Raw genomic sequence first — 23,715 nt, 5'->3', positions numbered from 1 at the left:
TGTAACCAACCAACCAGTGGGTTCCTCTTGCCTGCTGCTCAGATAGAGCCCATTTATTAAGACAGAGGAATTGCAATAGAGAAAGAGTTTAATACCCGTAGAGCCAGCTAAATGGGAGGCCAGAGTTTTATTATTACTCAAATCAGCCTCTGAAAATTCAGAGGCTAGGGTTTTTAAAAGATAATTTGATGGGTAGGGGGCAAGAGAATGAGAAGTGCGGGTTGATTGGGTCAGGGATGGAATCCTAGGGAGTTGAAGCTGTCCTCTTGCTCTGTCAGTTCCTGGGTCGGTGCCACAAGACCAGATGAGCCAGTTTAGTGGTCTGGATGGCACCAGCTGGTCCATCAGAATACAGAGTCTGAGAAATATCTCAAACACCAATCTTAGGTTTTACAATACTGATATTATTCATAGGAGCGACTGGGGAGAATAGGAACCTTGAGGCCTCTGGCCGCATGTCTCCTGGGCCATAATTTCTAATCTTGTGGCCACTTTGTTAGTTTTGCAAAGGCAGTCTGGTCCCCAGGCAAGTGGTGGGGGGGTTTGTTTCAGGGAGGGGCTATTATCGTTTTTGTTTCAATGTTACACTATAAATTCTTCACAAAGTTAGTTTGGCCTATACCCAGGAATGAACGAGGGCAGTTTGTAGGTTAGAAGCAAGATGGAGTCGGTTAGATCAGATTTCTTTCACTGTCATAATTTTCCTATGGTAGACATTTCTCATTGTCATACTTTTTGCAAAGGTGGTTTCACCCTCATCTCCCCTCACTCACTCAACACTTCAAAGGCTTCAGTTTTCATCTAAATGCCCGTTAATCTCAAATCATTTCTCAAGCCTAATCTCCTCCCCAGACCCCTAAAGCCCTGAATTACATATATGCAGCTACCTATGGGCATTGCTTGTGGCCCATCAAAATCCACAAGTCCCAAACTTATACTCATATCCCTCAGCTTCCTATGCCCTGATCCTCATCTCACCCCTAACACCTTTTAGTTAAATGTTCTGTAAAAACTTCCCTTCTCAGTATCTGCCAGATCCATCTAGTTCCTGCCCTCTGCACCTCATTTGGCTCCTGTGCTGCTATCCTGGACAGCTCAAATGGCCTCCTCACTGGTCCTCCAGTCTCCAGGCATGTTTCCTCAATGCATCGTCTACAATGCAAATAGTGTCGTTTCTATACCGCCAAGGGGATCATGTTATTTTCTGTGTTAAACTCCTTAGTGGTTCCTTGTTCTCCTCTGGACGAATTCCAGACTTTTTACCTGGCTTATGAGGCCCTTCATGAACTCATGCCTGCCTCCCTGCAGCTTCATCGCTTGCAACTCCCCCATTGCTTGCTTCAGTCTTATCAACTTATTGCCATTATTTCAATAATGTAGGAGGCTCATATGCAAAAAACGGTTGTTTGGCACTGAGACACAAACAGACAAGTACTTCAGTGCAAAAGACTGGAAACATCAAAATAGACCCAACATACATAAGTGTATAGTCAGAATGGTGAAACTTCAAATTAGTGGGAAAAGGATGGATGGATTATTTGATAATACTAGGCTAATTGGTTATGAATATGGGAAAATAAGGCAATGAATTATTAGATTATATATATATATTTTTTGACAGAGTCTCACTCTGTCACCCAGGCTGGAGTGCATTGGTGCAATTTTGGCCCACCACAACCTCCACCTTCTAACCTTCTGGGTTCAAGCGATTCTCGTGGCTCAGCCTCCCAAGTAGCTGGGACTACAGGCACGCACCACCACATCTGACTAATTTTTTATATTTTTAGTAGAGACGGGATTTCGCCATGTTGGTCAGGCCAGTCTTGAACTCCTGACCTCAGGTGATCCACCTGCCTTGGCCTCCCAGAGTGCTGGAATTACAGGCATAAGCCACCTAGCCTGGATTATTGTATTGATATATGTAGATATCTTATAGATTGAAAGGAAAAGATAAAGACCACAATAGAGAAGTATTTTGAAGCAATACAATTGGTCAATAAATATTCAACTCTCTTGCCAATTAAAGATATGTGCATTAGGCCGGGCGGGGTGGCTCATGCCTGTAATCCCAGCACTTTGGGAGGCCAAGGTGGGCTGATCATTTGAGGTCAGGAGTTCGAAACCAGCCTGACCAACTTGGTGAAACCCCCGTCTCTACTAAAAATACAAAAAAAAAAAAAAGAAAAAAAAATTAGCTGGGTGTGGTGGCGCATGCCTGTAGTCCCAGCTACTTGGAAGGCTGAGGCAGGAGAATCGCTTGAACCTGGGATGTGGAGGTTGCAGTAAGCTGAGATCATGCCACTGTACTCTAGTCCAGGCAACAGAGCAAGGCTCTGTCTCAAAGAAAAAAAAAAAGATATGCGCATTAATATAAGAAATCACTTTTTCAGCCTGTAAAATTGTCAAAGTTTACAAACAATGATAGCACTCAGTGTTCTGAAGGGAAACGAGCAAATTTATATGCCACTTGTAGGCATATAAATTCTTTTGGGTTTTTAGAGACAGGATCTTAACTCTGTCACCCAGGCTAGAATATAGTGGCTTGATCATAGCTCACTACAGCTCCTGGGCTCAACAGATCCTCCCACCTCAGCTGCCTGAGTAGCTAGGACTACAGGCGCACACCACCATGCCTGGCTATTTTTTATTTTTTAATTGAGATGGGATCTCGCTATATTGCCCAAGCTGCTCTCAAAACTCCTGGCCTGAAGCAATCCTGCTGCCTCAGCCTCCCAAAGTGCTGGGATTACAGGAGTGAGCCACTGCACCCAGCCAGCCTGAGTGTAAATTCTTAAACACTCATATTCAACTTGGCAGAACTTATCAGAAGCTTAAAAACTACATATTCCCTTTCATCCATCGGTTCCACTTTGAGTATTTTATTCTAAGGATATTAGCATGGCTAGTAGTGTAGGGGAAGGAAGACTTTCCTATGCTCTGAGGGCTCAGTAATTGAGTCTATGAACATTGACAACAGACAGATCAACAGGAAAAAAAAGGTATACTAGGCCGGGTGCGGTGGCTCACGCCTGTAATCCCAGCACTTTGGGAGGCCGAGGCGGGTGGATCATGAGGTCACGAGATCAAGACCATCCTGGCTAACACGGTGAAACCTTGTCTCTACTAAAAAATACAAAAAATTAGCCAGGCGTGGTGGCAGGCGCCTGTAGTCCCAGCTACTTGGGAGGCTGAGGCTGGAGAATGGCTTAAACCCAGTAGGTGGAGCTTGTAGTGAGCCGAGATCACGCCACTGCACTCCAGCCTGGGTGACAGAGCGAGACTCCATCTCAAAAAAAAAAAAAAGTATACTAATTTATTATATGCACAGGGCATCACAGGAAAGACAAGTGAATACCCAAAACCCAGTAAGATTTAGGAGCTTATATATACTCTACGAAGAGCGTGAAGAGGGTACATAATATGCTCTATGAAGAAGGTATATAAGCTCCTAAATCTTACTGGACTTTGGATATTCACAGCGGAATTTGAGGGGCTGTGGTGGGGGAATGTAGACAATTTAGGGGAGATTAAATGGTTTTGGAGAGAGATGAATGAGCCCTCAGAAAAGTGGGTGTAACAAAGTCTGTCTAGGTCCTCTGCTGTGATAGGAGTAAATCTTCTCTGCTTAATGAAATTCCTGGGGAGGGGATTCATGACAACTGAGTTCCTTTTGGAGGATCTGTCATTAGGCAGACAAGGGAAGCCCAGAGAAAGCCTCTGCCTGCATCTTCTGTCCCCCAAGTGCCCTCAGTTTGAAGTAATCAGCATGCCAAACAGAGTTGTATATTTTTGGGTGGCATTTCCTGAACTCCCTCAGTATAAAGGTATGTTACAATGTTCATTATTTAGTAAGGAAGAAATGGAAACAAAGTTAGTGTCCCACCCTAGGGGGCCCATTATGGTAAATCCATACAAATGGAATAATATATAGTCATTTACAATAAATTTTTAAAATACAAATATTTGTTGATAAGGAGAAAATTTCACAATATAATGTTAAATTAACAAGCTACAAACTAAAATGGTTATATCGTATTATAGCATAGTGCTGTGCATATGTATTTGTGTGTATGTGTGAAAAACTGAAGGAGTAAAAACCATGTTAAAAATATATCCCTGGAACAAAAATGATCTTCGCCAGCATTAAGAAGGAGGCAGAAAGGGCAGACTTGATAGCTTATCTCAAAAAAGCTGCTAACGAGTACTAATTGGCCATTGCTTATTTATTACAAAACAGAAATGTCTTATGACTTTTTTATGTGTACCATAATTTAATGAATCTCATATACCAGAATTTAGATCATGAGTGACTGATGAATATTTTTGTTGGGCAGTCCTGATTTAACTAAGACTGGCTTGTGGTTAAATGAGTACGTTCAGTTTTTTGAATTTGAATAGTAATTCCAATCCAGTAAATGCTGTCACTATTCCCCTTTTAAAGATATGACTGGACTTCACTAGTAAGGTCAACTTTTCACAAAGATGGTGAATGTCATCTTAAAATCTATTGGAGATTGGTTTTATATATAGATTTATATAACTGGTTATGGGAATATATTTAAATACTGGGGAAATTCCTTCATTGTCTCAGAACCAAGCAAGACTCACTTGTGTTTTGTATTCATCTGCGTCTTAAAGGCAAAGGCTGAAGATAAGCTAGCAATGTGTACTTTATGTTTTTGGTCTTAACTATGCCAATCTAATTAGAATTCCCTGTATCTAAAATGGTTCTTTTTACTTACTGAAAGGCATTTTAGTGTGATTTATGTGTAATATCAAATACAGAACATTTAACACTTCTCAAAACAAAAACAATGGTTGTCATTGGTGAGGGTAAAGGAAAAATTTGATTTTTTTCCTAAAGCTTTCTTATATAATTGAGATATTTTAAAGCAAATCCAGGACATTATATCATTTCATTCTAGAATTTTTTTTTTTTTTTTTTTTTGAGAAGGAGAGTCTCGCTCCACCCACCGGGCTGGAGTGCAGTAGCGTGATCTCAGCTCACTGCAACCTCCGCCTCCCGGGTTCAAGCGATTCTCCTGCCTCAGTCCCCGAGTAGCTGGGACTACAGGCGTGCGCCGCCACATCCAGGTAATTTTTGTATTTTTAGTACAGACGGGGTTTCACCATATTGGTCAGGCTGGTCTTGAACTCTTGACCTCGTGATCCACCCACCTCAGCCTCCCAAAGTGCTGGGATTACAGGTGTGAGCCACCGCGCCCAGCCGGCTAGAATATTTTTTAAATAAGTTTTTAGGAGGAGAAACTCAAGGAGTACTATCATGTAGATTTCCATGTATTAGTAATTGATTTAGAGTTATTGGTTGATTGACGCAGGGTTTATTTGCATATGAACTTGCCTACATCTTGCAAATACTATATTGCTTCCCTGGTAGAATCCCTACAAGTTGGAAATCACTATCTTAAGGCATGAAGTATCCACTGGGAGAGGTTGTGAATAATTTTCAACCACTTATACCTCATGCTGAAAAAATTACAGATTTTTCTAAGGGGAGGTATTTTTTAAATTAACTTAGTTCATTAAGGTATAATTTACATCAGCAAAATGCACAGATCTAAAGTTGACAAGTTTTGACAAATGTATACACCTGTGTAATCAACACCCAGTCATGATATAGAACATTTTCTTCACCCCAGAAAGTTCCCTGGAGTCCTTTTCCAATAATCTTCTGCCCCTCCCTACTACAGCAGAGCCAGAGGCCCATCTCTATTCCAATTCTTATCACCATATATAGGTTTTGCCTGTTTTTGAGGATAGGTTTTTGATCTACAGCAGCAGTTCTCCAAGGGTGGTCCTTGTACCAGCAGTCTCAACATTACCTAGGAACTTTCAAGAAATACAAATTTTGGGGCCTCAGCTACAGAGTCAGAAACTCAAAAGGAGGGCCAGATGTATTTTTACAAACCTTCCAGGTGATTCTGATGCATGTTCATCTTTGAGAACCACTGATGTAGAGGAGTGTAAGAACTAACTCTTCTTGGGGAGGACAATGCTGGTTGTGTGTTGTGGAGTGAGTGGGAGGGAGCTAGCAGGGGGCCCTAAAGACACATAGCTTAGGTAACACCAAAAGGAAGGAGGAAAGATCAGGCATTTGTTTCAGAATTTTACATTTTTGTCTTGCAGAGTAATAATTGAGTTTTGCAGGCTCTTCTTTAAAATTTCAAAGGTCAAGATGAAAGTCAACAACTTATCAGAATAAAAGCATCAACTTTCATATGAATTCTAAATTCTTTGTGGAAACACTGGTTATCGGAAGCTCTGATTGGCAGGCAAATGTGCCCTTTTAAATTGAAAAATGAGTGAAATAATGTGCTTATGAATAAACATTTGGTTGATAGACAGAATCTTTTATAAAATCTTCTTTTCTTGGAAGGAAAAATAATAGATATATCTCATGATGTCGAAATGGTTGAAACCCAGGTCCTAAATCGGTGTTCACAAACCACAATTTCTATCTACAGAATAATCGAGAAGCAGTATCAAGGACAAAAAACCAAACACTGCATGTTCTCACTCATAGGTGGGAATTGAACAATGAGAACACATGGACACAGGAAGGGGAACATCACACACCGGGGCCTGTTGTGGGGTGGGGGGAGGGGGGAAGGATAGCATTAGGAGATATACCTAACGTTAAATGACGAGTTAATGGGTGCAGCACACCAACATGGCACATGTATACATATGTAAAAGACCTGCATGTTGTGCACATGCACCCTAAAACTTAAAGTATAATTAAAAAAAAAAAAAAGACTGTTAGTACACTTACCAAATGTAAGTTTCCCTAGAGAGGAGAAGAGGGTCCAGGTATATAGCCGGCTGTTTTCCATAGCTCCCTTGTGAGGTTCAAGATGAGAAGATTGGTGAAAGGAACTAATTCAAGTTGCACCTGGATATGAGTGGTGTTTTTGGCACGCACTTGGTTGTGTTAACGCATAGCACTGTTGTACTGGAGCTTCTGAATCACACCAGCTCAGAAGTGTGTTTCCTATCTTGAATGTTTGCGGGAAATCCAGAAACATATGGTGTATGTACCTAGACTCTCAGCAGCATTATGGCGGTTTTCCTGAGCCAGATTCTAGCACATATCGTTTTGAAAATTAATTCTGAAGAAGATCTTATGAGTCTGGTGGGATCTGAGTTTAGCCTGAAGTTCCTCCTTCTCTACTTCCAAAACAGTTTCCCTGTGTTCCTTAGATAGATTTATGTGAGACTGAAAGTATTAATCAGTCCTTTCATAGTGTTTGCTGAACAGCCTTCCAGTAGATCCTGGTGGAAGAAAACAGTGGGGCATCCAGCATGAGTCATGGGCAGCTGAGGAAGGTGGAAAGTCCAGGCCTTTTGCCTTTGGGATACCAGCTGGAGTTTGGTCCAGCCTGACATAACTGAGGTGGATGACTTTGGTTCATTCTTCACCTACATGATTCTCCCCTACTCACCCTGCGGAGGGTGCATCTGAATTTGTGGCAAGGGTTTCAGATAACTGCTTGTCCCGAATTGCCATATAGGTGAAATAAGCACTTGATCTCCTAGGCTCCTTGACTCAGAGAGTCAAGGTAGTTTTGGTCAAAATGTGTCACTCTGTGCTGTCTTCCTGAAGTACAGCCACACACTTCTTCATTCAAAATCTCTCTCATATAAAAGGATATGCATAGCAATGAGCGTCTTTAAGAAAGTGCTGACCAGGCGTGGTGGCTCACACCTGTAATCCCAGGACTTTGGGAGGCCGAGGCGGGCAGGTCACGAGGTCAAGAGATCGAGACCATCCTGGCCAACATGGTGAAACCCTGTCTGTACTAAAAATACAAAAATTAGCTGGGCATGGTGGCAAGCGCCTGTAGTCCCAGCTGCTCAGGAGGCTGAGGCAGGAGAATAGCTTGAACCGGGGAGGCGGAGGTTGCAGTGAGCCAAGATCACACCACTGCACTCCATCCAGCCTGGCGACAGAATGAGACTCTGTCTCAAAAAAAAAAAAAAAAAGAAAGAAAGAAAGTGCTACCAAACTACAAGCTGCGAGGCCAGTCAGGGTGGCTTAAAGCACAAGTCGTATTTTTTATTATTTTATATTTTCATCATTTCTCAGTCTATCTTCTTTTTTTTTTCTTTTGAGACACAGTCTCGCTCTGTCACCCAGGCTGGAGTGCAGTGGCGCAATCTCGGCTCACTGCAAGCTCCACCTCCCGGGTTCACGCCATTCTCCTGCCTCAGCCTCCCGAGTAGCTGGGACTACAGGCGCCCGCCACCACGCCCAGCTAATTTTTTGTATTTTAGTAGAGACAGGGTTTCACCGTGTTAGCCAGGATGGTCTCAATCTCCTGACCTCATGATCCGCCCGCCTTGGCCTCCCAAAGTCTATCTTCTTTTAAGCAATATGCTTCTTAGGTAACTTGACTGCCTAAAGACTAAAGGAAAACAACCTGTAAAATTAGAAGAGGAAATTTGAATTTGAATTTTTTTAAATTGTAACATTACTTTGATGCAGCAGTTCCACTTCTAGAGGTTTATCCTAAAGAAATAAGATAGGTACAAAAATGTGCATTTGAGACTGTTCATTGAAGCATGATTTATAATCGTGAAAAGTTGGAACCAACATAAATATCTGTCTAATGATTAAATAATGTGTGCTACCAAAGATTGAAGTAGATTATAGTATTAATGTGGAAAGAGCTGTAATATTTAAAGAAGAAAAGAAAAAGACTTCTGGTTTCTGGCCCAGCGTGTCAGGAGTTTAGAAGTTACTGCTCCATCATAACAAGTGAAAAGCTGAACAAACTGACACATCCACAGCTCTTCTTAGATCCATCAGCAAAGTGAGGTCACAGGGCAAACTGCTGTCCCTAGAATTGGAGACACAGGTAAAAACAGATAATCACAAGTTACCTAAGCAGAACAATTGGAAGAAACCAGTGCCAGGGTAGGAAGACGTAGCTGTAATTGATGAATTGCTGGAAGCTCAGGGTGGACAAGTTTGTGAGTTAAAAACTCCAGGGGGACCCAGTCATCAAGGGGCCCCCATGCTTTTGGAAGTTTTACCTCCAGGAGCTCTATCAGGTCCTTACAGAAAATATCAGAGAAAAATCTTGTGCTTCCAGCAAACAGAGAGGAAAAACAACCATTTTGAAATACCCCAGAATATTCTGTTCTTCTTAACAAGGCCTGTGGTCAGGAGCAAAATATTTTTTCAGAGCCTGACCTACTGGAGGGAGGGAAATTCCCAGCTCCAGCTCCCTGTAGCCATCCTCTCTCACCTAGATGGGAGGGGAAAAAATGAGAAGCACTGATGAAGTTCACAGTCCAGGGGCACAGGCTGACAAAAGACTGAGACCTAGTCATAGGACTCTAGAACACCCCCTCTCCCCTCCACAGCTTCCCAGCACATTCCCAAAGACCTGTTTACCACAGTGGCTTTTGCTCAGAACATCATGTCCACTTTTCAACAAAAATTACGAGGCATTCTCAAAGACAAAAGATACAGTTTGAAAAGACTGAAAACAAGCATCAGAGCTAGACTCAGATAGGGCAGGAACATTGAATTTATCAGACCAGGAATTTTAAAATGCTATGATAACTATGCTCAGGGCATTAATGGGAGAATTAGATGACATACAAGAACAGATGGGTAATAGCAACAGAGAGGTGGCAATTCTAAGAAAGAATCAAAAAGAAATGTGAGAGATCAAGAGCACTGTAACAGAAATAGGCTCATCAGTAGACTGGACACAGCTGAGGAGAAAATATCTGCGGTTGAAGATATGGCAATAGAAACTTCCAAAAACTGAAAAACAAAGAGAAATAAAAGACAAAAAAAGAGAACAGAATATCCAAGAACTATGGGATACCGCAAAAATTATAACATACACATAATGGAAGTATCAGAAGAAGGAAGAAAGGAACAGAAGCAATATTTGAAACTGTAATGACCAAGAATTTCATCAAATTAATGTCGGACAACCAACCACAGATCTGGGGAGCTCAGAGTACACCAAGTAGGATAAATACCCAAAAAACTACACCCTGGCATATCATTAACAAACTACAAAAAAATTAAAGATAAATTTAAAATCTTGAAAGAATCTAGAGGAAAAAACCCTACCTTATCTATGGACGAGCAAAAGTAAGAATTATATGCAATTCCTCCTCTGAAACCATGCAAGAAAGAAGACAGTGTAAGGCCGGGTGTGGTGGCTTATGCCTTTAATCCCAGCACTTTGGGAGGCTGAGGCAGGCAGATCACCTGAGGTCAGGAGTTTGAGACCTGCCTGGCCAACATGGTGAAACCCCATCTCTACTAAAAATACAAAAAAAGTAGCCAGGTGTGGTGGTGTGTGCCTGTAGTCCCAGCTACTCAGTAGGCTGAGGCAGAAGAATCGCTTAAACCCGGGAGGTGGAGGTTGCAGTGAACTGAGATCACGCTACTGCACTCCAGCCAAGGAGATAGAGCGAGACTCCATCTCAAAAAAAAAAAAAAAAAAAAAAAAGAGGGTAATAAAATATTTAAAGTGTTAAGAGGAAAAAAAACCCCATTAACCTAAAATTGTATGCCCTAAGAAATTGTCCTTCAAAAGTGAAAGAGAAATAAAGGCTTTCTCAAACAAACAAAAAATGAGAGAATTTGTGGCCAGTAGACCTGTCTTGCAAGAAATGTTAAAAGAAGTTCTTTAGGGAGCAGGGAAATGATATAGGTCAGAAACTCAGACCTATGTAAATAAAGGAAGAACATCAGAGAATAAATAAGTGAAGGTAAAGTAAAAACTTATTTTTTTGTATTCTTAGTGATCAGAGAGATAATAGTTTGTACAAAATAATAGCAGCAATTCAATAGTGAACTGAATGACACCAATGATACAGGGGGCAGGAGGAATTAGGCATATTTTGTTATTATGAGGTACTTGCACTACCTGTGAAGTATAGTATAGTGTTATTTGAAAGTGGAGTTGGACTTGTAAATGTGTATTGCAACCACCAGGGCAACAACTAAAAAAGATAAAGAATAAAAATAAAAAAACAAGTATAATTGATATGCTAAGAAAGGAAAGAAAATGGAATTATATAAAACGCTCAATTAAAACCATAAAAGACTTAAAAAACATGGAAGACAAAAATAGAAATGGAAAATACGGTAACAAATAGCAAACAATAACAATTATAGTGGTTATCCAATTATATCAATGATCACTTTAGACATCAATGGTCTAGATACACTAATTAAAAGACAGGTATTATCAGAGTGTGTTAAAAAACAAGACCTAACTATATGTTGTCTATAAGAAACCCACTGTAAGTATAAAGACACATATAGATAAAAAGTAAAGGGAGCCGGGTGCAGTGGCTCACGCCTGTAATCCCAGCACTTTGGGAGGCCAAGGCGGGTGGATCACAAGGTCAGGAGATCGAGACCATCCTGGCTAACACAGTGAAACCCTGTCTCTACTAAAAAAAAAAAAAAAATACAAAAAATTAGCCGAGTGTAGTGGCAGGCACCTGTAGTCCCAGCTACTCAGGAGGCTGAGGCAGGAGAATGGCATGAACCCAGGAGGCAGAGCTTGCAGTGAGCCGAGATCACACCACTGCACTCCAGCCTGGGTGACAGACCAAGACTCCGTCTCAAAAAACAAAAAGGAAAGGGATGGAGAAAGATATACCATGCTAACACTAATCAAAATAAAGTGGGAGTAGCTATACTTGTTTTAGATAGAGCAGACTTCAGATCAAGAAAAGTTATCAGGGATAAAGAGAAGAATTACATAATGGTAAAGAGGTCAATATTCTAAGAAGACATAACCATCTTTAATGTATATGTGCCTAACAACAGGATGCCAAAATACATGAGGAAAAACTGACAGAACTGCAAGGATAAATAGATGAATCCACTGTTGTAGTTGGAGATTTAAACACCCCTCTCTCAGAAATGGACAGATCTGGCAGGCAGATCAGCAAGCACATAGTTGAACTTGACAGCCCCTTTAGTTAACTAGATATAATTGACATATTTAGACTACTTTATCCAACAGCAGCTGATTACACATTCTTCTCAGGCTCACATGGAACATTTGCTAGGATCAACCACATCCTGGGCCATAAAACACAAATTAAGAAATTTTAAAGAATAGGAATATGATGTCTGCTCTCAGACCACAGTGGAATTAAGGTAGAAAACAATAACAGAATGATAGCTGGAAAATCCCAAAGTCCTTGGAGATTAAACAACATACTTTTAAATAATGCGTGGGTCAAAGAAGATATCTCAAGAGAATTTTAAAATATTTTTAACCACATGAGAATGAAAATACTTTTCAAAAGTTGTGAGAAGCGGTGCTTAGAGGCAAACTTGTAGCAGTGAATACATATATTAGAAAAAAAGAAAAATCTAAAATCAATAATCTTAGCCTCCACTTTAGAAAACTCAAAAAAGAAGAGCAAGTTAAATCTAAATTAAACAGAAGAAAAGAAATACAGTATTCATTGCCTAACAGCAGGGATACATTTTGAGATATGCATTGTAGATGATTTTGTCATTGTGTGAACATCGTAGAGTGTACTTACAAAAACCTAGATGGTATAGCCTACTGTGCACCTACACTAATGGTACAGCCTGTTGTTCCTTGGCTACAAACCTGTACAGTGTGTTACTGTACTGAATACTGTAGGCAATTGTAATACAATGGTAGGTATTTGTGTATCTAAACATAGAAAAGGTACAGTAAAAATATAGTATAAAAGGTAAAACAAACAAACAAAAAATGGACCAGGCACAGTAACTCATGCCTGTGATCCCAGCACTTTGGGAAGCTGAGAAGGGAGGATCATTTGAGCCCAAGAGTTTGAGACCAGCCTGGGCAACATATGGAAACCCTGTCTCTCCAAAGGGGGAAAAAAATATCTAGGCAGGGTGGCACGTGCTCTTGGTCTCAGCTACACAGGAGGATTGCTTGAGAGTCCAAGAGGTCAGTGAGCCACGATCATGTCACAGCATTCCAGCCTGGGCAACAGAGTGAGATTTTATCTCAAATCTCCCCACCCCCAAAACAAAAACCAAACAAATGCAAAAAAAAAAAAAAAAAGATGAAAATGATACATCTATATAGGGCACTTACCATGCATGGCGCTTGCAGCACTGGACGTTGCCATGGTTGAGTCAGTGAATGAATGTTCAGTGAATGTGAAGGCCTAGGACATTACTGTATACTACTGCAGACTTTATAAACACTGTACACTTAGACTACACTAAATTTATGAAAATATTTTTTCATCAGTAATAAATTAGCTTTAGTTTACTGTAACTTTATAAATTTTTAATTTTTTAAAACTTGTTGACTTTTTCGTAATAACAGAGCTTAAAAACACATTGTACAACTGTACAAACGTATTTTCTTTCTTTATATCCTTATTCTATACTTTTTTATTTTTTAAATTTATTATTATTATTATTATTTGCTGGGTGTGCTGGCTCATGCCTGCAACCCCAGCACTTTGGAAGGCCTGAGGCAGGAGGATCTCTTGAGGCCAGGAGTTAAAAAACAACCTGGGCAACATAATAAGACCCCATGTCTAAAAAAAAAAAATTTTTTTTTTTTGAGGCAAAGTCTCGCTCCGTCAGTGAGGCTGGAGAGCAGTGGCACAACCTCGGCTCATTGCAACCTCTGCCTTCTGGGTTCAAGCTATTCTCCTGCCTCAGCCTCCCGAGTAACTGAAATTACAGGCATGCACCACCACGCCTGGATAATTTTTTTTGTATTTTAAAAAAGTAAATTTTAAAAGTAATTTTAGGGTTTCACCATGTTGGCCAGGCTGGTCTTTGACTCCTGACCTTAAGTGATCCATCTGCTTCAGCCTTCCAAAGTGTTGGGATTACAGGCATGAGCCACTGCACCTGGCCAAAAAAATTTTTTTTAATTAGCTGGGCACAGATGCATGTGCCTATAGTCCCAGCTATTCAGGAAACTGGGGCAAGAGGATCACTTGAGCCCAGGAGTTCAAGATTACAGTGAGCCATGATCATGCCACTGCACTCCAACGTGAGTGACAGAGCAAGACCATGTCTCAAAAAAATTTTTTTTTAACTTTTTAAACTTTATTGTTAAAAACTAAGACACAAACATGCACATTAGCCTAGGCTTACACAGGGTTAGGATCACCAATATCACTGTTTGACACCTTCACATCTTGTCCCAGTAGAAAGTCTTCAGGGGCAGTAAGACACATGGAGCTGTCATCTCCTATTATAACAATGCCTTCTCTGGAATATCTCTTGAAGGACCTGCCTGAGGCTGCTTTAGTTAACTTTTAAAAAATAAGTAGTAGTACACTCTAAAATAATGATTAAAGTATAGTATGGTAAATATATAAACCAGTAACATAGTCATTTAGTATCATTATTGAGTATTTTGTACTGTACATAATTGTATGTGCTATACTTTTATACAGTTGGCAGTGCAACAGGTTTGTTTACACCAGCATCACCACAAACACATAAATAATACATTGCTCTATGATTTTACAATGGCTACATCACTAGGTGATAAAAATTTTTCAGCTCCATTATAATCTTACGAGACTACCATCATATATTCAGTTCCTCCTTGACCAAAATGTTGTTATGTGGCACATGAGTGTAATAAAAATTAGAGTAGAAATCAGTAAAATTACAAACATAAAATCAATGGAAAAAAATGTTGGTTTTTTGAGAAGAGCAATAAAATGGATAAGCCTCTAGCCAGACTATGAGAGAAGATGCAAATTACTAATATTGAAAATGAAACCCCAAAGCAAGCCGTAAAACTTGGAAATACTATTCTAACCTTCTCCCACCTTTCTGTGTAGCACCCAGCCTGAAAGAAATAACTTGACCTACCTTGTTTGGTAATAGGTCATAAGACCTATATTCCAGAGAGGTTCTGCCTATATCTAGGAGAAAATAATGCTACACAGAGAGGCCAACAAGAAGCTCAACAAACAAACCTTGCTGGGTTTCCCCCTTTAGTATATTACCAGTAGATCATACCCCTTTTGTCCAATCACATTTCTACACAGCTGTCCATTCTTCTTTGAATCTAAACATAAAAATCAACAGTTTTCCCTGGTTCTTCGGGTATTGATTTCTGAAGGCTCATAGGTCACATAAAACTGATTAAACAATTGGTTATGCTTTTAAAAAAAATTAAAGAGGGGACATCACTACAGATCCTATGGACATTAAAAGGATAATAAAGGAATATTATGAACAACTCTATGCCCACAAATTTGATAACCTACATTAAATTGTCCCATTGTAGAGAAGAAATGGGCAATCTGAACAGGCCTATAGCTATTAAATAAATAAGTTGAATCAATAACTAATTACCTTCCAAAGAAAGCACCAAGCCCAGAGTGTTCACTAGTGGATTCTGCCAAACATTTAAGGCAGAAATTATGCCAATTCTCTACAACCTTCCAAAGAAAGCACCAAGCCCAGAGGGTTCACTAGTGGATTCTGCCAAACATTTAAGGCAGAAATTATGCCAATCCTCTACAACCTTCCAAAGAAAGCATCAAGCCCAGAGGGTTCACTAGTGGCAGAAATTATGCCAATTTTCTACAATCTTTTCCAGAAGTTAGCAGAAGGAATACTTTCTAAGCCATTCTATGAGGCTAGTATTACCCTAACACCAAAACCAAACAAAGACATTACAAAAAAGACTACAGACCGGGCCAGGCGTGGTGGCTCACGCCTGTAATCCCAGCACTTTGGGAGGCCGAGGCTGGCAGGTCACAAGATTGAGACCATCCTGGCTAACACGGTGAAACCCTGTCTCTACTAAAAATACAAAAAATTAGCCGGGCGTGGTGGTGGGCGCCTGTAGTCCCAGCTACTCGGGAGGCTGAGGCAGGAAAATGGCATGATCCCGGGAGGCGGAGCCTGCAGTGAGCCAAAATCACGCCACTGCCCTCCAACCTGGGCGACAGCAAGACTCCGTCTCAAAAAAAAACAAAAAACAAAAAACTACAGACCAATGTATCTCATGAACATAGATGCAAATATCTTCAACAAAATATTAGCAAACAAAATTCAACAATGTATACAAAGATTTGTACACCAAAACCAAGTGGGATTTATCCCAGGTGTGCAAGGCTAGTCTTCAAAATTAATATGGTCCATCACATCAAGAGGTTATGGAAGAAAAATCACATAATTATATTGATAGATGCAGAAAAGGCATTTGACAAAATCCAACACCCATTCATGATAAAAACTCCTAACAAACCAGGAATAGAGGGGAACTTCTTCAGCTCAATAGAGAACATCTAAAAACAAAAACAAAAAAACCTACAGCTAACATCATGATTAAGGGTAGAAATTTGAAGCTTTCTTACTAAGATCAGAAACAAGGCAAGATGTCTCTTTTCACCACTGCTTTTCAGCATTGTACTGGAAATCCTAGCTAATACAATAAAATAAGAAAAGAAAATATAGATTGCGAAGGAACAACTGAAACTGTCTTTGTCTGCAGATAACATGATTGTCTATGTACAAAATCTGAAAGAATCAACAACAACAAAAAGCTGGAACAAATAAGCAGTTATAGTAACAAACCCGCACGTTCTGCACATGTATCCCAGAACTTAAAGTATAATTTTTTTAAAAAAAGCAATTATAGCAGGATTGCAGGATACAAGGTTAACGTACAAAAGTTAATCACTTTCCTGTGGACCAGCAATTAAATAGTGAAATTTTAAATTAAAAACACATTACCAGTTGGGTGCAGTGGCTCATGCCTATAATCCCAAGACTTTGGAAGGCCAAGGTGGGAGGATCACTTAAACCCAAGAGGTCAAGGCTGCAGAGAGCCATGATCCCACCACTGCACTCCAGCCTGGGCGACAGAGTGAGACCCTATCTCAAAAAAACAAAAAAGCCAAAAAACACCATGTTACCATTTATATTAGCACCCCAAGAAAAAATGAAATTCTTAGGTATAAATCTAACAAATTACGTACAAGATCTGTAGATCTAGATGAAGAATACTGTAAAACTCTGATGAAATATATCAAAGAAGAACTAAATAAATGGAGAAATAGTCCATGTTCATGGATTGTGAAGATGTCAGTTTTTCCCAACTTGATCTATAGATTGAACACATCCCAATAAAAAAATTCAGCAAGTTACTTTTACGGATATTAACCCATTTACGCCTCGTGTTCCATTGTTGGAATGCTAAGCTTGTGGGAGTTATTTATATCCTACTTCTCAAGGTCATCACCAAGGTCTGATTTTTCACACAAAAAAATTTGCAACCTCTGGCATAAATGGGTTAACAAACAAAGTCTGTAGTTTATATATGGAGAGGTAATAGACCCAGAGTAACCAACTAAATATTGAAGGAGAAAAATAAAGTCAAAGGGCTGAACCTGTTGGACTTGAAGACATCTATAAAGCTACAGCAATCAAGATAGTGTGATATTGGTGAAAGAGCTGACAAATATCAATGGATCAGAGTAGAGAGCCCAGAAATAGACCCACATAAATACAGTTGATTCATCTTTGACTAAGGAGAAAAGGCAATACGATGAAGCAAAGATAGTCTCTTTTACATAACTGCTGGAACAATTGGACATCCACATGCAAAAACGATTACCTAGACGCAGACCTTACACCCTTCACAAAAATTAACTCGAGATGGACCATAGACCTAAATGTAAAACCCAAAACTGTAAGACTGCTAGAAGTTATCATAGGAGAAAACCTAAATGACCTTGGGTATGGCAATGACTTCTTAGACTAAAGGCATGATGCATGAAAGAAATAATTGATAAGCTGGGATTCATTAAAATTTAAAACTTCTGTTCTGCAAAAGACAATGTCTAGAGAATAAGATGGGTCGCAGACTTGGGAAAATATTTGCAATCCAGAACACAAACCAACAAATGCTAGCAAGGATGTGGAGCAACAGGAACACTCATTCATTGCTGGTGGGAATGCAAAATGGTACAGCCATTTTGGAAGACAGTTTGGTAGTTCTTACAAAACTAAACATACTCTTCCCATACTATCCAGCAGTCACGCTCTTTGGTATTTACCCAAATGAACCAGAAACTAATGTTCACACAAAAACCTGTAAATGGATGTGTATAGCAGCTTTATTCATTGTTGCCAAAACTCGGAAGCAACCAAGATGTACTTCAGTAGGTGAATAGAAAAATAAACTGTGATACATCCAGACAATGGAATAATATTCAGTGCTAAAAAGAAATGAGCTCTCAAGCCATAAGAAGACATGGAGGAGCTTTAATTGCATGTTACTAAGTGAAAGAAGCCAATCTGAAAAGGCTACATATTATGATTCCAACTATGTGAATTCTGGAAAAGGCAAACTATGGAGACAGTAAAAGGATCAGCTGTTGCAATCTTTAGGGAGAAGGAAGGTATAAATAAGCAGAGCACAGAGGACTTTGGGGCAGTGAAACTATTCTGTATGATACAATAATGGTGGATATGTGTCACTGTGCATTTGTCAAAGCCCATAGAATGTGCAACACTGAGTAAATTATGGTAACCTTGAGGTAAGTTATGGACTTTGGGTGATAATGAGGTATCAGTGGAGTTTCATCGGTCGTCACAAATGGACCACTCTGGTGCAGAATGCTAATAGTGGGAGAAGCTGTGTGCGTAGAAGGGTCAGGGGTATAGGGGAACTCTCTGTACTTTCTGCTCAACTTTGATGTGAACCTAAAAAATAATCAATTTTTTAAAAGCAGGGTACTCAATAATACATACGATATAAATCCCATTTATGTTAAAAAAAGAAATATGTATGTATTTATATATGTGTGTGTGTGTGTATATATATATAGTGTGTGTGTGTGTGTGTGTAATTTTTGTATATACCAAACTGATAACGGTGTTGCTGTTGGTGTTGAGGTTGTGGGCGGGGAAGGGGGGAAGATACCCTCTGCTGTACTCTGTAGTCTGTAACATTTAGCCTTTGTCAGAGTTCCTATTCACTTATAAAATACCGCAAAAAGGAGCTTACTGCTAGGTATGTATCTCCAGACCCTCCTTTCAAGGAAACATTAGAAGGTAACATTGTTTGGCAACTTTAAAATGCAAAGTTGTAGCACTTTGTATGGCGTTTATTCACGCAACAAGTATTTTTGAGTGCCTCTTCTATTCCAGGCATTCTGCCAGGCCTTGGAGTTGCCAGGGTGACCAAGAAACAGCCCCTGTGATCACAGTTGAGGGTACGGTGGGCGGCAGGGGAGAGTTGTGTTTTAAGTCTGTTTTCTCATAGGCTGAAAAAGTTCCGCACAGTTTGGAAAAGCTAACTGTGATTCCTTCTCCTCAGAGAAGCCGTGTGGAGACCCGCCTTCGTTCCCACACACCATCCTGCAGGGCCGCACCGGCTTGGAGATGGGGGATGAACTGCTGTACGTGTGTGCCCCGGGCCACATCATGGGCCACCGGGAGACCGCCTTCACCTTGCTATGTAACAGCTGTGGAGAGTGGTACGGCCTGGTGCAGGCCTGTGGGAAAGGTAAGCAGCCCAGGGATGGGCCACCTTCGCGTGCCCACGCAGTGCTGGCTGAGGGCTCCACTGCTGCTGGCTGCATGTGGTGGGCTCTTCTCCACCAAGGTGCCTTTGAAAAGAGGCTTTCAGACCTTTCTCCTGAGCTCTGGACCTAGCAACATCTCCACTTGGGGATTCCTGTAGCATTTCAAATGCACAACTGAGCTCTTCATCTTCCATGCTGGGAGTAAAGGGTTAACAAGTTAAAATCCCCACTTCTTCTCTAAGTACACAGTTAACCTTGAGTTAACTTTCTAGTTTATTTCCCTGGAAACCTGGTCAAGTCGGAACATCAGCTGTGGTACAAAGCAGCATTGCTTCTGGTGAAAATGACCCCCAATGGGTAAACTGGGCTGGGAAGACTATAATGAATACATGTTAGGAAGCCCAGCTCTGGGCTGCCCTGAGGGTGGTGATTCTTGTATCTGAGCATGACCTTTGTGAGGACCCTGAGAACTATTCTGTGGGTTGTTGCAAGACATTCAGACTCTTATGGGGCATGGGGCTTCCAAGCACTATTGATCCACACTACACATATGAGTTCTGATCCACCTGAGCAATCTTGGGAGGAAAGCAGGGGTGGTGAGGGGTGGAGCAAGGAGACGAACTCCAGGACAGCTGTATGGAACTGCTGCAAGGGCTATTCCCACGGATGAGACTTGCTTGCTGCTTCCCAGTGGCCTTGCTCTGCTCCCTGGCCTGGAGCCTTCTGAATGCCAGGAGTGACTTGTGGAGTCTGAATAGTTAGTTGAAACTAAAAAGAGTCCTAGTGGACACTGAGTTCCCCAAACCTGATCTGATTTCTCCAGATGTCCCCATTCCATCAACATCACATTTCTAGGAGTCCCAGGTTACTGCAGCCTCCTTAACCCCTGCTGCCCAGCCCCTTGGGAATTTCTCCAGCAGCAGAAATCGCTGTGTCCAGCCACAGCCAGGCCTGGCCTCCCCACCCCAACAGGGACGCAGCAGCCAGCAGGCGACTGGGGCAGCCCCATGGCTGACCTGGCTTGTGACTCCTATACCTCGGACCTCATGCTAGACCCTGAATTGTTCCCTGATCTCACAGTGCTCCTCTCACTCCAAGACTTTTTCAAGAACCCCCTCCCTGACCTCCCATGACATCTGGGTACCAAGCAGAGTTTGGTTCTATAGAGGGAAATAACTCCAGCACCATGATGTTACTGAACTTATAGGACAGTTTGTCCCTGGAATGTCCTGCAGATCCCATGAGAGAACTCAGATGAGACCTAGGGTGCTGTCACACCTGTGAGATTCATTCATGTTGTTGCCTGAAGCTGTGGTTTCACTGCTACTATAGTCTTCACTGCTATTTACTATCCACAGTGTGAATACACAACTATTTATTTATCCAATCAGCTGTTGGTGGACATTTTGCTTATTTTCATTTTGTGGCTGTCACAAACTATGCTGCTATAATTGTCCTTAGCCTCCTTTGGTTCCCATGTGAACACATTTCAGTTGGTTCCTAGCAGTAGAATTACTGCCCATGGAGTGTGTGTGTGTTCAGCTGCAGCTGATGCTGCCAAAGTGTTCTCTAAAGTATTTGCCCAGTCTGCTCTCCCATCAGCTGTGTCTGAGAGTCCTTGTCGTTCAGCACCTCATCAGCTTTAGGACTGCCAGTCTGGTGACAGCTCTGTGGTGATTTGTAGTTGTAATATTCATTTCTCTGATAATAGTGAGGTCAAGCACTTATCACATGTTAATAGGGCATTAGGATTTCTTTGTGTAAACTGTCCAGGTACTTTTCCCATTTTTCTGATTGATTTGAATTTGATCATTTACATATTATATAATTTTTACATGAAATATTCATAATTAATGTGTTGCAAGTATTTTCTCTCATTCTGTGGCTTATCTTTTCACACTCACAGTGTCTTTTAATGAGTTGGTTTTGTTGTTTTCTATTTCACTACTTTTCAAATTCTTTGTGAACTCTTACACATTTTTTGTAGTCATTAGCTGATTAATACTTTAGTAAAATGCAATAAAAATGAATTAATATAAAATAAAATAGATTCCAAATATAAGCACAATCTGTGTTAAATTAAATAGACATAAAATTCCCCTGTCAAATTGTTGCAAAAGTTTCTAAAAACTTTCTGGGTGTTTCTACTTGCCTTGTTGCATACCTAATAACAAGTTACAGACTGGGACAAGTGCTGAAAGCACAGTTTGAGCAATCTTCTAGAACTTTCCTCATCTTTCTTCTGTTCCTGTTGCTTTGTGCCAGGCGGGAGCTACTTGCCAATTCTGATCATTCACCTGCCCAAGAAAATCAAGCATAAGCACCAAGCTTCCTGTTGGTCCAATATGTCGCCTTGAAGCAGGCCCATACCCACCCTGAGTTGTTAATGTTCCAATGAGGTGCTGAAGTTGCACCATCTCATGAGCCACACCCACAGCCAAATGGGTTGTTTGCTAGCCCTAGTCGAATGAGCACTAAATGCAGGTTTTGCGGGTCCAAAATGATCTTTATGTTCCCACTGCAATGCAGTTGTTAAAGCTTTAAGCTGCTGGGCAGGAATTCTGGTTTATATGCTTGGGCTGGATATACAGATTGTTACAGTGTCTGAGAGTTTAACATTTAAGCTATCTGTGTCCTTCCTTGTAAGAAGAGAGTGTGTGTGTGTGTGTGTGTGTGTGTGTGTGTGTGTGTGTTTTACAAGAGTATCTTCACCAGATGAATTGCTTCAAATTGGAGAAAAGTCAACTTGGGGGAGTGGGTCAAACAAGGATTTTGGAATTGGATCCATCTGGGTTTGGATAATCACTCTTTATTGTACTGGCTGATTGGACATTGATCCGTTCATTCATTCCACATCCCATCATTTGGCAGGATCCTAGGTGCTGTGTATACAAGTTGAGTAAACACTGTCTCAACCCTAAAGGAAACTCTAGTAAACTGGGTTCCTCAAAGACACAGAAAAGCAGTAGATGATGAGATAGAGACTGGAAATTGAGGTGTCACAGAAGGTGACGTTTTACAGGAAGTGTGTTTCCAGATGTGGAGGAAGTGCTCAGTAAACCCAGAGGCTATAGAAAACAAGTAAATGAAAGCTAACATGTACGCATTGGCTTCACTGTGTGAAGGAGGTTCTGACAGCCTTGTGTTTTCAGTGTGTATGTGGAGGGTGGGGGATGTACCATAGCCACGCTGCAGTGCATACAGGAATAAGATGCAGGGAGGAAGAAGGCCAAGGACTGACAACTCAGGTTCAAATTTCTGCTGCTGCATGAAGCGGAATAGGGAAGACACAAAGGATAGAGCTGGAAGATCAGAGGTCCAAAGAGGTTGTAGGGGTTTGTTTTGTTTGCTTGCTTGCTGTTGTTATTTTTAAGGTGATTTCTTTTAAAGATGCTTTTAAAAAAAATTTCTTACAACAAGAGATTTGAGCTTATTTAAACAATGACAGAAAGGATGAGAAGAAGAGAAAACCGTTTTCTTGACTTTCCTGAGCCTTAATTTGCCCATAATACCCTTTTTTGTTTTTTTAAGAAGGAGTCTTGCTCTGTCGCCAGGCTGGAGTGCAGTGGCATGATCTCGGCTCACCGCAACCTCTGCCTCCCGGGTTCAAGCAGTTCTCCTGCCTCAGCCTCCCGAGTAGCTGGGATTACAGGCATGCACCACCACGCCTGGCTAATTTTGTATTTTTAGTAGAGATGGGGTTTCGCCATGTTGGCCAGGCTGGTCTTGAACTCCTGAGCAGGACTCCAGGCAGTCCACCCACCTCGGCCTCCCAAAGTGCTGGGATTGCAGGTGTGAGCCACTGCACCTGGCCCATAGTACACATATTTAAAAAATAGGTACCAGTTATCACAGAGATACCTTAGAGATGAGGTTCCTGCAAATATATCATTTAGAATAGGACCTATAATATAGTATGGGGGTCAGTAAATGTTCATTCTCTTTCACCTATATGCTGATCAATGAGACCATTGAGGCCCTTTCACCTAAGGTATCTAAAGGGATTTGTGCATGACACTGGCTGCTCGCTTCCTTGTGTATTATTAACTCTAGCCCCTGTTACCATGAATAACTAACGACAGCCTGTGACTTCAACCGTCTGTTACTTGGGTGAGAAGTTAATCTCTGCCAGCAGGCTTCCCAGATTCTGGAGACCGGCAGCTG

General features: G+C 41.0%; 1 protein-coding gene across 2 annotated transcripts in view; it reads left to right on the top strand.

Moving 5' to 3' along the window:
• SUSD5 (sushi domain containing 5) overlaps window positions 1-23,715 on the top strand; it is a 65,080-nt gene that overhangs the window by 20,742 nt on the left and 20,623 nt on the right. The window contains exon 4 of one of the 2 annotated variants that reach the window (XM_009445078.4): window positions 19,344-19,532. The exons of the other annotated variant lie outside the window; for it this stretch is intronic. Coding sequence (XP_009443353.4) covers window positions 19,344-19,532 — 189 coding nt within the window. The remainder of the gene's footprint in view (window positions 1-19,343; window positions 19,533-23,715) is intronic. 2 annotated transcript variants of the gene reach the window in all.

This window comes from Pan troglodytes, chromosome 2, assembly GCF_028858775.2.
Source record: "Pan troglodytes isolate AG18354 chromosome 2, NHGRI_mPanTro3-v2.0_pri, whole genome shotgun sequence".
NCBI lineage: Eukaryota > Metazoa > Chordata > Mammalia > Primates > Hominidae > Pan > Pan troglodytes.
The sequence above is the reverse complement of the archived record's forward strand: the minus strand, read 5'-3'. Positions and strand labels throughout refer to the sequence as shown.